The sequence below is a fragment of the Aegilops tauschii genome, chromosome 3 (genome assembly GCF_002575655.3).
Source record: "Aegilops tauschii subsp. strangulata cultivar AL8/78 chromosome 3, Aet v6.0, whole genome shotgun sequence".
In the NCBI taxonomy this organism is placed as follows: domain Eukaryota; kingdom Viridiplantae; phylum Streptophyta; class Magnoliopsida; order Poales; family Poaceae; genus Aegilops; species Aegilops tauschii.
In genome coordinates this window covers 603,739,538-603,752,580 of record NC_053037.3, presented here as the reverse complement: position 1 = coordinate 603,752,580, position 13,043 = coordinate 603,739,538, and the positions used below count along the sequence as shown (strand labels likewise).

General features: G+C 47.4%; 1 protein-coding gene across 1 annotated transcript; it reads left to right on the top strand.

Moving 5' to 3' along the window:
• Positions 1 to 1,742: 1,742 nt before the first annotated feature.
• LOC109781395 (xylan glycosyltransferase MUCI21) lies at positions 1,743 to 3,665 on the top strand. Its single transcript, XM_020340000.4, has one exon. The coding sequence runs from the start codon at positions 1,889 to 1,891 to the stop codon at positions 3,398 to 3,400; it is 1,512 nt and encodes a 503-aa protein (XP_020195589.1). The 5' UTR covers positions 1,743 to 1,888; the 3' UTR covers positions 3,401 to 3,665.
• The last annotated feature ends 9,378 nt before the right edge of the window (positions 3,666 to 13,043 follow it).

Sequence of the window (13,043 nt, the reverse complement as noted above, 5' to 3'; positions counted from 1 at the left end):
CCCATTGGTCAGCTCACACATCTTTTTTCTCCATGGGGAGGGGGGCGGGTCGAACCCCGTTGTTTCACTTTTTTTTGCTACATGTGAGTTCACAGCTACAAAATAAAAAATTATCATGAGAGAAGACATGATAAGTATACATCACAACACTATTTGACATAATCTAAGCCTTTAAAATCAAACTCATCTGCAATTTTTGAACAATAGCATTGTTTCTCAGGGATCAACGAGAATTTTGGTAACTGATCGATTCCGGAAATCCCGACATGGAAAAAAACTTCAGAGCGGAAGTCCCAACTCGTTCTATATATATCCACCCACCTCGCCCATGTCACCTAACCACCGATTCCATTGCAATTGTCAGCTGCATCCTAGCAAATCATTGTGTGTGTCACCCCTCATCTTAATTCTACCGCATCTTCAGCAATGATTTTTTACTTCCGCACCGCGTTGGCGTAACCCTCTCTACAATCATTCGCACAGCCCGCCGGCTCACCCTAGTTGTCCCAGTCTACAGGTCTAGTACTCTCAAATACCTGACCCTTGCCGGAGAGGAGGGGGAGGGGTCTTAGTCGACCCCTTCTCCCACCGCCTCATGTTCCTTTTCGCTATTCCAATTGTCCGTCGAGGCCCATGAAAGCCGCTCTACTAAGGCCTTATTTGATACTAGAGGTTTTGTGGGGATTGGTGGGGATAATCCCCATAGGATATAGGGAAATCCCTACCTTACCTCAATCCCCTAGTCCCCGTGAAACCGCAACCCCCAATCCACTAGGTAGGGTTAGTGTACTGCGTATTGGGGGAAATGCACTAGGATATAAGGAAAAATAGGAGAAAAAAAAGGGAATAATCTAGCCCAATACACTAGAACCAAACATGATTCTAGGAATAAGGGGCGATTTGCTTTTTGGCAGGGATAATCCCTATAAATCCCTGGAAATACACCTGTAACAAAAAAAGCTCAGAAATGTGTGTGTGAGGGAGAGTCAACTTCCAGCACCAAATTAATGTTGTCCGTTTCACCATTTTTTCCTCGATCAATTTCCAATCACATACTATTCGAGGAAGAACGCGTAAAACCAGCTGGTTGTCACAATAGGACTCCCCAATTGAACAGCTTAGTTTGGCACTCACTTACCACCCCAGTCTGGAAATCAATACGAATGCAGAAACTGCTCAAAAAGCTAAATCTGCATGGACAGTTCAGACTCAACCGCCGGCCGGCCGGCTATCCCTCCATAGTTAGCAAGCTTCCAGTCTTCCTCTATACTACTCCGTATCCTTTATAGATACACACAAGTTTAATTGCCTTTTATAAAAAGAATATCTTTTGGGAGAACTAATGCCATTGTATCCTAGTGGTAGTCGACGTAGAATTGTTTCTCTGAATATCTAAAAGATATTTTTTTGCAAATATATATATATATATATATATATATATATATATATATATATATATATATATATATATATATAGATATATATATATATATATATATATATATCTAAAAGATACACGAGGTGTGGCGTGGCCAGTGAGTGTGGTACGTGTAGGCGGCTGGGTGGAGTGTGTGACGCAGAGGAAACTGGTGTCTGAAGACCAGATGGAAGATAGGTGCAGGTGCCGAATCCAGGCCGAGGCCGGGGACTTCTTCGGACTGTGGAACAGAGACCGAGGAAACTGACGCGAGCGTGCGGGCGGGACAAACGGTGGGTCACCTGACAGGAGGAATTCCCGCACGCACATCAATGCGCCGCGCCGGCGTGTGCGACTCGTCTCTCGCCGTCCTTTCCTACATAAGCCGACCTGATCAAACCGGGCACGCGACAAGGGCGACCGCGCGAAGCTGCACCCATCCCGTTTCCATTTCTCCAACCGAACGTCGGCATGGCCTCGAAGCTCCCCGACGCCACCAAGGTCCTCGGCGCCGGCGCCATAGACGTCGAGGACGGGAGCGGCGCCGGCGCTGGTGGGAAGAAGGTGACCGGCAGGTGGCCCGGGTTTGTTCATTTCTTCTTCGTGCTCACCGTCGTCACCTGCGCGCTCGTCTACGCCCCAAGATTCCTCTCGCCCACCGTGCCCGTCGACTTCTTGGGGCCGCGGCAGCCGTCGTCCGGTCGAGCGGCGGCAGTACAAGGACGGAGCGTGGACGCGCTGGTCCTCGACAACCAGGTGAACTCCCCGTGCGCGTCCATGGGCGGCCATGGCATCTGCTGCGACCGCTCCGACTTCAACACCGACGTGTGCTTCATGGCCGGCGACGTGCGCACGGACGCCGCGTCGCTCTCGTTCCTGCTCTTCGCGCCGCAAGCGCCCAACGGCACCGCCAGCGCCAACGCGACCGTGGCGGAGAAGGAGGAGCGGGTGCAGCCCTACACGCGCAAGTGGGAAAAGCACCTGATGGCCAACATCCAGGAGGTGCGGCTCCGCGCGGCCCGGCCGGACGAGGCCGACGCGCACCGGTGCGACGTGCGGCACGACGCGCCGGCGCTGGTGATGACGGCGGGCGGGTACACGGGGAACCTGTTCCACGCGTTCAACGACGGGTTCCTGCCGGCGTGGCTGACGGTGCAGCACCTTCGGCGCCGCGTGGTCCTCGCGGTGCTGGCGTACAACCCGTGGTGGGCCGGCACTTTCCGGGAGCTCGTGTCGGGGCTCTCGGACCACCACGTGATCGACCTCCTACACGACAAGCGCACGCACTGCTTCCCTGGCGCGATCGTCGGGACCCGCTTCCACGGCATCCTCGCCGTCGAGCCGGCCCGGACCCGGGACAACCGGACCCTCGTCGACTTCCACGACTTCCTCGCCGGCGCGTACAAGGACGAGAGCACGCCGGAGCATCAGGAGAAGCCGAGGCGGCGGCCGAGGCTGGGGCTGTACTCGCGCAAGGGGACGCGGGTGATCGAGAACGAGGCGGCGGTGGCGCGGCTGGCGGAGTCGGTGGGGTTCGACGTGTCCGTCCTGGAGACGGCGAACGGCGCGCCGCTTTCGTCGGAGTACGCGGCGGTGAGCGCGTGCGACGTGCTGGTGGGCGTGCACGGCGCGGACCTGACGAAGCTCCTGTTCCTCCGGCCGCGCCGCGCCTCGCTCCTGCAGATTGCGCCGCTGGGCGTGCCGCACGTGGCGCGCGGGTGCTATGAGAAGGCGACGGCCATGATGGAGATGCACTACGAACAGTACGACGCGGCGGCGAACGAGAGCTCGCTGGTGCGCAAGTACCCGGCGGACGACGTGGTGCTGCGCGACCCGGAGGCGGCGACGCGCGAGCGCGGGTGGGACCTCACCGCGCGCGTCTACCTTGGTGGCCAGAACGTGAGCCTCGACCTGGGCAGGTTCGGCGACACCCTCCGGAGGCTGCACTCCCGCGCCCTGCGGCTGCCGGCCGCCGGGCCGTAGCTGGCTGGCTGGTTCGATATGTGCGTCGCCGATCAGACGCCGACGAGCTGGTGCATTCTAATGGAGGGTAGGTCCGGCGGCCGCGGCCGGCGCACGTTCGTACGTGACAGGGCGCTGGATCGATCGCAACCATTTTGTTGGACTCTTGTTCGACAGCACAGACCACACAATGTGTTTTGTTTATTTGTTTTGTTTTGTTTGTGCACAAAAGACCATATATAATCCGTCGAATACTCTGATGACAAAACTTTGTTTTTTGTTTGTACATATGGTTCGATGTCTCGAAATATAGACAGTCTGGTGATGACATACACAACGGCATGCACTGCTAGTGCCAGGCCAGCCGTGGTGTGGCCTGGCCGCCGGCCGGCACGGCGCGGCGTGCCGCGTGCAGGCACCAGCGGCATATACTACATATATGGAACTAAATGTTCCATGCGTTATGCCTCTGTCTTGAGTCTTGACAAGGTCAGGGCGGCAGATCTAATGTTTATTTTCTCTACTTTTCACGAAAATATATAGGAGTACAATTGATTCACGCGCTGGAAAACACAATGATGCCGTATTGTGCAGAGTTGTCGCTGCAAACAAGTATCGTTCGCAGATCATCGTGCAGAAGCATCGTCCATCTGTTTGTTTGATTGAACGAAGAGTAGTATTTCGCTGTACAAACCCAGACCAACTTCTGAAAAAACCCAGACCAAAGGAACATACTATGTGCAGGAAGTGGACCTGCATCCATTTGATATAGTCGGCCGGCGTCGACGGAGTTTGAACAGCGGGTGGGAGAAGTTTCTTAGGCAGGCACGGGGTTGAGTTGAACGGTGGATACGTGCCGCTGCAGTTGACATGGACATGATCCAGTCCAGCAGCGCGGGCCCTGTGGTACGAGAATGACATCGAACTGTGCACCCGACGGAGCCACCTGTTGACGAGGGCATCTGCCTTCCTCTGTCCCTCTTCAGAGAGGAAGTACCAGCTGGCCTCGATTCGGCATCTGCACCCATCTCATCTTCTTGCACCAAGACTTCTTCCGCGAATTGGCACGCATATATGCTGAAGCATGCACCTGTCCGACTGTCTCACGGTCCGTAAAGTCGTTGGGTCTCGCATGAGTGCACATCAAGTTTGTAGTTTTAGTTTCTAAAACTCACGATTTTGACGCTCACAGTTTCTAAAACTTATGATTTTGTCGTTCGCTCGCACAAGGTTTCAGATTTCAATGTTCGCGGTCTCTGAATCTTGCGATTTTGTTGTTCGCTCGTTTAAGTTTGAATGGTTGAAACTTAACGAAGTTTTAGAAAATCATTAAAGTGTTTTCAAAATGGACCTTATTTGAGAGCCCTTGTAACGAAGATCATGAATCTGAAAACGAAACTTAATTTGGACTTTTGTTTGAAAAGATGCCAAAAGAAAAAGCACACGCAAGATGCTCGGTGCTCCCACAAATCCTATCTCATATCTATCTATCTATCTGCAGTAGCCTGTATATCAACACCTCATAACATCTTATAAATTTCCAGAGAAAAAAATACTTTGTATTATTACACATTTTACTGCATACGGCACCTTCAACGCGGAGTCTCAAATCGCCTGCTACCGTCCGGACCGACCGATCTAAATATAGTTTGTCATCCCACGCGGTACCACATTGGTCCGTGAACTGGTTCGGACGTTCGTTTTCTAGTAAATCGGACATAAACTAGTGGGTGCTTTGTAGGCGTCTGGACCGTTGCCATGTATGTGTCCAACACCCCGGTCCCACCCCAAACCCTATCTGCCTGAAAAACCCTCTCAGCGTGAAGAGGCTGTTGGGCATTCATGCCGGCCAGTGCCACTCCAGAGCGGACGAGACTTCACATCATGAATGGCGGTCAGAACGACGTGACTGGACGAGCGGGTGACGTCTTTCAATGCCGACTTGGCGACCGAGAAGCCTACTCCAGCAGATGCATCGCATTGAAGCTGGCTTGCCATCCCTTCGCATGCTCGCACCTATTTATGCAGGACTCCGATGTCATCCACACCGCACCGCTCCACTTTTCGATCCTCTGCGCTCCGGCGTAGTCCAGACCACCGTCTCCACACCATGTCGAAGTCATGGTTCTCTGCGCTGGCAGGCGATGGCGGCTCCGGATCTTGGCACCGCCGCCATTGCTCTCCGAGGCCCTCGACCTCCACGGCAGCCGACTCCTTTGAGAAGGAGGAGATCATCATCTCCTCCGGCGATGAGGAGGAGTAGCCACTGCCACACCAGTAGACACGACAACACCGCCGGTACATGGAGGTGGCTGCCATGGACGATGAGTTCGTGCGTGATACGTCTCAAACGTATCTATAATTTTTACATACTTCTTATAATTCGGACCCTAGTGCCTCGCGAATGAAAGTCCAAAGAACCTGTGCTGCCGAGCATGAGAATAGGATTGGGTCCCGGTTTCTGGGACCGCACAGAAGGGGCAAATGCCATCACCCATGCCGCTTAAGCACCTCGGTCCCCAAGAGGATGTGGTCTCGAAGTAATAGCCACATAAAAATCTTAATATTTAAGGGCAATGGGGGCCTTCCACAGAGGAGAAAACCAGGGGGTGGTGGGCGATCGGCATAATGCCTGATATGCCAAGCTCACCGAGAACTCACCTGAAGGTGAGAGTCTCCAAGAGATGCTGTCTGGATAGTCCGGCAACACCAACGGGAGGGTTGTCTACAAACTAGCCCACTCCTCAGTCTCCTCCTACCCAAATGTGCGATGGAACAGGATATTCCACTGCCCATTTTGGGAAGTCGCGGAGACCAGAAGTATCGGGTCCGCGCAGATGGCGAACAGACTAGGAAAGCTCACCCTAAGTGGTTCGCCACCCACCCAAGGATCCAGCCATAATTTGGTTCCTTCCCCCATTTCCTATAGTGAAGGAGACCCCTAGACGAATGTCCTCCTTGATCCGTTGGATGGCTCTCCAAAACTGGGAACCACCCGAGCGAGAACATGCTAGCAGAGGCTCACCCCTTACGTATTTTGCTTGAAGCAGCTGCAACCACAAGCCGCCCACACCTCGCAAGATCTGCCACACCCATCGTAACATGAGGGAGATGTTCATGCGTCGGGAGGCCATAATATCTAGTCCCCTGATGACCCACAAGTATAGGGGATCAATCGTAGTCCTTTCTATAAGTAAGAGTGTCGAACCCAACAAGGACCAGAAGGAAATGACAAGCGGTTTTCAGCAAGGTATCTTCTGCAAGCACTGAAATTATCGGTAACAAATAGTTTGGTGGTAAGGTAATTCGTAACGATTTTCAAGTAACAAGTGTAACAAAGGTGCAGCAAGGTGGACCAATCCTTTTTATAGCAAAGGACAAGCCTGAGCGAACTCTTATATGAAGCAAAGCGCTCCCGAGGACACACGGGAATTATCATCAAGCTAGTTTTCATCACGTTCATATGATTCGCGTTCGCTACTTTGATAGTTATATGTGGGTGGACCGGTGCTTGGGTGCCGTCCTTACTTGGACAAGACTCCCGCTTATGATTAAACCCTCTCGCAAGCATCCACAACTACGAAAGAAAAATTAAGATAAATCTAACCATAGCATGAAACATGTGGATCCAAATCAGCCGCTTACGAAGCAACGCATAAACTAGGGTTTAAGCTTCTGTCACTCTTGCAACCCATCATCCACTTGCTACTTCCCAATGCCTTCCCCTAGGCCCAAATGATGGTGAAGTGGCATGTAGTCGGCATTCACATAACACCACTAGAGGAAAGACAACATACATCTTATCAAAATATCGAACGAATACCAAATTCACATGATTACTTATAACAAGACTTCTCCCATGTCCTCGGGAACAAAAGTAACTACTCACAAAGCATGTTCATGTTCAAGATCAGAGGGGGTAATAAATGTCATTAAGGATCTGAACATATGATCTTCCACCAAATAAACCAACTAACATCAACTACAAGGAGTAATTAACACTAATAGCAACCCACAGGTACCAATATGAGATTTTGAGGCAAAGATTGAATACAAGAGATGAACTAGGGTTTGAGATGAGCTGGTGCTGGTGAAGATGTTGATGAAGATTGTGTTGGGGAACGTTGCATGGGAAACAAAAAAATTCCTACGCTCACCAAGATCAATCTAGGAGATGATCATCTACGAGAAGAGAGATTGCATCTACATACCCTTGTAGATCGCTAAGCGGAAGCGTTAAGAAACACGGTTGATGTAGTCGAACGTCTTCGCGATCCAATCACGATCCGTCCCGCGAACTCCGATCTAGTGCCAAACGGACGACACCTCCGCGTTCAACACACGTACGGCTTGATGACGCCTTCACCTCCTCGATCCAGCGAGCGATGGTGAAGTAGTAGCTCGAGTCCTCCGGCAGCATGATGGCGTGGTGGCGGTGGTGGTGGAGTGATGACCCACAAGTATAGGGGATCTATCGTAGTCCTTTCGATAAGTAAGAGTGTCGAACCCAACGAGGAGCAAAAGGAAATGATAAGCGGTTTTCAGCAAGGTATTCTCTACAAGCACTGAAATAATAGGTAACATATAGTTTTGTGATAAGATAATTGGTAACGGGTAACAAATGACAAAAGTAAATAAAGTGCAGCAAGGTGGCCCAATCCTTTTTGTAGCAAAGGACAAGCATGGACAAACTCTTATATAGAGAAAAGCGCTCCCAAGGACACATGGGAATTATCGTCAAGCTAGTTTTCATCACGTTCATATGATTCGCGTTCGGTACTTTGATAATTTGATATGTGGGTGGACCGGTGCTTGGGTGCTGTCCTTACTTGGACAAGCATCCCACTTATGATTAACCCCTATTGCAAGCATCGGCAACTACAAAAGAAGTATTAAGGTAAACCTAACCATAGCATGAAACATGTGGATCCAAATCAGCCCCTTACGAAGCAACGCATAAACTAGGGTTTAAGCTTCTGTCACTCTAGCAACCCATCATCTACTTATTACTTCCCAATGCCTTCCTGTAGGCCCAAATAATGGTGAAGTTTCATGTAGTCGACGTTCACATGACACCACTAGAGGATAGACAACATACATCTCATCAAAATATCGAACGAATACCAAATTCACATGACTACTAATAGCAAGACTTCTCCCATGTCCTCAGGAACAAACGTAACTACTCACAAAGCATATTCATGTTCATAATCAGAGGGATATTAATATGCATATAGGATCTGAACATATGATCTTCCACCAAATAAACCAACTAGCATCAACTACAACGAGTAATCAACACTACTAGCAACCTACTAGTACCAATCCCAGACTATGAGACAAGAATTGGATACAAGAGATGAACTAGGGTTTGAGAGGAGATGGTGCTGGTGAAGATGTTGATGGAGATTGCCCTCTCCCGGTTAGAGGAGCGTTGGTGATGACGATGGCGATGATTTCCCCCTCCCGGAGGAAAGTGTCCCCGGCAGAACAACTCTGCCGGAGCCCTAGATTGGTTCCGCCAAGGTTTCGCCTCGTGGCGGCGGAGTCTCGTCCCGAAAGCTTGCTTATGATTTTTCTTCGGACGAAAGACTTCATATAGCAGAAGATGGGCACCGGAGGGCCAACAGGGGGCCCACGAGGCAGGGGGCGCGCCCAGGGGGGTAGGGCGTGCCCCCCACCCTCGTGGACAGGTGGAGGCCGCCCTGACGTAGATTCTTCTTCCAGTATTTTTTATTATTTCCAAAAATAACTTTCGTGGAGTTTCAGGACTTTTGGAGTTGTGCAGAATAGGTCTCTAATATTTGCTCCTTTTCCAGCCCAGAATTCCAGCTCCGGCATTCTCCCTCCTTATGTAAACCTTGTAAATAAGAAAGAATAGGCATAAGTATTGTGCCATAATGTGTAATAACAGCCCAAAATGCAATAAATATCGATATAAAAGCATGATGCAAAATGGACGTATCAACTCCCCCAAGCTTAGACCTCGCTTGTCCTCAAGCGGAATCCGATAACAATAAATATGTCCACATGTTTAGAGGTAGAGGTGTCGATAAAATAAAATACGGACATGAGGGCATCATGATTATTCTCGTAACAGCAACATATATGGATAATGTCATATGATTTCTTATGCTTAAGTAATAATCTATTCACAATGCAAAGTATGAATCAGAAACTTTATTGAGAACTAACAAACTATAATCTCAGTCATTGAGGCAATTGCAATTTATCATAACATCAGAAAGAGTCTATGTCAGAGCTCTCTAGCAAGTCCACATACTCAACTATCATTTAGTCTTTCATAATTGCTAACACTCACGCAATACTTGTGGTTACGGAGTTTTAATCGGACACAGAGAAAGATAGGGGCTTATAGTTTCGCCTCCCAACCTTTTACCTCAAGGGTAATGTCAACAATAATAATTCATGCTAACCCACATCCAATTAGATATATATATCAGGATCTTTCCAACATCCTGTGCTTGCCAAAGGATAAAATGTACAAAAGGAAAGGTGAAGATCACCATGACTCTTGCATAAGGTAGAAGATAATAGTAAAAGATAGGCCCTTCGCAGAGGGAAGCAGAGGTTGCCATGCGCTTTCAGAGTTGGATGCACAAAATCTTAATGCGAAAGAACGTCACTTTATATTGCCACTTGTGATATGAACCTTTATTATGCAGCCTGTCGCTTTTATTTCTTCCACATCACAAGATCGTATAAAGCTTATTTCCTCCACACCAATCAATCATACATATTTAGAGAGCAATTTTTATTGCTTGCACCGATGACAACTTACTTGAAGGATCTTACTCAATCCATAGGTAGATATGGTGGACTCTCATGGCAAAACTGGTTTAAGGGTATTTGAAAGCAAAAGTAGTATCTCTACTTGGTGCAAAGAATTTGGCTAGCATGAGGGGAAAAGGCAAGCTCAACATGTTGGATGATCCATGACAATATACTTTATCTCAGATATAAGAAAACATAACCCATTACGTTGTCTTCCTTGTCCAACATCAACGCTTTAGCATGTCATATTTTAATGAGTGCTCCCAATCATAAAAGATGTCCAAGATAGTATATTTATATGTGAAACCTCTCTTTCTTTATTACTTCCTATTAATTGCAACGATGACCAAAGCTATGTTTGTCGACTCTCAACAATTTTTTATCATCATACTCTTTCTATGTGAAGTCATTACTCTCCATAAATCAATATGATCTCTTTTATTTCTTTTTATTCCTTTCTCTTTTCTTTTATTCACTCAAGATCATAGCAAGAAAATCAAGCCCTTGACTCAACACTAATCTTTATTATATAGCTCACGGACTCGATTACATAGAGAGATCATAAAGCAAAACTCAAAACTAGATCATACCAAAACTTTATTCTACTAGACCAAGATACTACTAATAGGATCGAACTAAGAAAAAGGGTAAGGATAGGGGATGTGATGGTGATACGATACCGGGGCACCTCCCCCAAGCTTGGCAGTTGCCAAGGGGAGTGCCCATACCCATGTGATTATGTCTCCTTTGTTGGTGGAGAAGATGATGGTTTAGTTGATGGCGTAGGCTTCTTCCTTAATTTGCGCTTGAGGACGGAATTTTGATCCCTCAGGTCATTAATCTCCTGCTCCAGGCTTAATATCTTTTTGCATAATTCCTGCCTGTTTTCCTGCAAGAGGCGAAAAGGGATAAACTCGATCTTAAATTTCTTTGCTCTATCAGGGAGGCTTGACTTTTTGAACTCCACATGCATGTCCCCAGGTTGAGGTAATAGGACTTCATCTTCATCTGAGCTCGTCTCCTCCTTTCTCTTGGGTTCATAGGCCTCCTCTTCTTCCGTAGTCCAACCACAATGCTCCACATCCCCATAGATCTTAGGATTTGCAAGGTAATCAGCCACATAACTTTCTCCTTATGAATCCTATGACGACATGTTGCTCTAATCTGCAGCAGGACAGCTCGAAACAAAAACAGAGAATATTTGCGTGATACAGGAGTCAAAACCTTCGGGAGATTATATAATGAATTTTTACCGACCAAAATACGTAACATGCAAGAAAACGGAGTCCGGAGAGCGCACGAGGTGCCCACGAGGCAGGGGGCGCGCTCAGGGGGTAGGGCGCGCCCTCCACCCTCGTGGAGGCCTTGTGTCCTTCCCGGACTGCTTCTTATTTTTCTATTTTTCTAAATATTCCAAAACAGAGAAAAATTGCCTTTAGAACAGTTTTGGAGTCGGTTTACTTACCGTACCACATACCTATTCCTTTTCGGAGTCAGGAACGTTCCGGAAAGTGTCCCTTATGTATTCCTCCGGGGTTACGGTTTCAATAACATTGGTTTCAACATTTATAGGATTACCTGAGATATAATGTTTGATTCTTTGACCGTTCACCACCTTCGAAGTTGTTGATTTTTATAGCACCGGAACGATAGACCTCCTCGATAACGTATGGACCTTCCCATTTAGAGAGAAGTTTTCCTGCAAAAAATCTTAAACGAGGGTTGTATAGCAATACATAATCACCTACATTAAACTCACGCTTTTGTATCCTTTTGTCATGCCATCTTTTAACTTTTTCTTTAAACAACTTGGCATTATCATAAGCTTGGGTTCTCCATTCATCAAGTGAGCTAATGTCAAATAACCTCTTCTCACCGGCAAGTTTGAAATCATAGTTGAGCTCTTTAATAGCCCAATATGCCTTATGTTCTAGTTCAAGAGGTAAGTGACATGCTTTTCCATAAACCATTTTATACGGAGACATACCCATAGGATTTTTATATGCAGTTCTATAGGCCCATAATGCATCATCAAGTTTCTGGGACCAATTATTTCTAGATCTATTGACAGTCTTTTGCAAAATTAATTTGAGTTCTCTATTACTCAATTCTACTTGACCACTAGACTGTGGGTGATAAGGAGATGCAATTCTATGATTAACATCATACTTAGCAAGCATTTTACGGAAAGCACCATGAATAAAATGTGAACCACATTAGTCATTAAATATCTAGGGACCCCAAACCTCGGAAAAATAACTTCTTTAAGCATCTTAATAGAAGTGTTATGATCAGCACTACTAGTTGGAATAGCTTCTACCCACTTAGTAACGTAATCAACAGCAACTAAAAAATGCGTGTATCCACTAGAGGCAGGAAACAGTCCCATATAATCAAAGCCCCAAACATCAAATGGTTCAATAACAAGTGAATAATTCATAGGCATTTCTTGACGTCTACTAATATTACCAATTCTTTGACATTCATCACAAGACAAGACAAACTTACGGGCATCCTTGAAGAGAGTAGGCCAATAAAAACCGGATTGCAATACCTTATGTGCAGTTCTATCTCCAGCGTGGTGTCCTCCATAAGCATCGGAATGACACTTGCGTAGGATCTGTTCCTGTTCATGCTCAGGTACACAACGTCTAATAACACCATCTACTCCTTCTTTATAAAGATGTGGGTCATCCCAAAAGTAATGTCTTAAATCATAGGAAAACTTTTTCTTTTGCTGGTATGTGAAACTAGGTGGTATAAATTTAGCAACAATATAATTAGCATAATCAGCATACCATGGAGCCGTACGAGAAGCATTTATGACATTTAATTGTTCATCAGGAAAGCTATCATCAATAGGTAGTGG

What these genes read in the sequence shown, in the direction of transcription:
- LOC109781395 (XM_020340000.4), top strand. Translation starts at nt 1,889, where the DNA reads ATGGCCTCGAAGCTCCCCGACGCCACCAAGGTCCTCGGCGCCGGCGCC.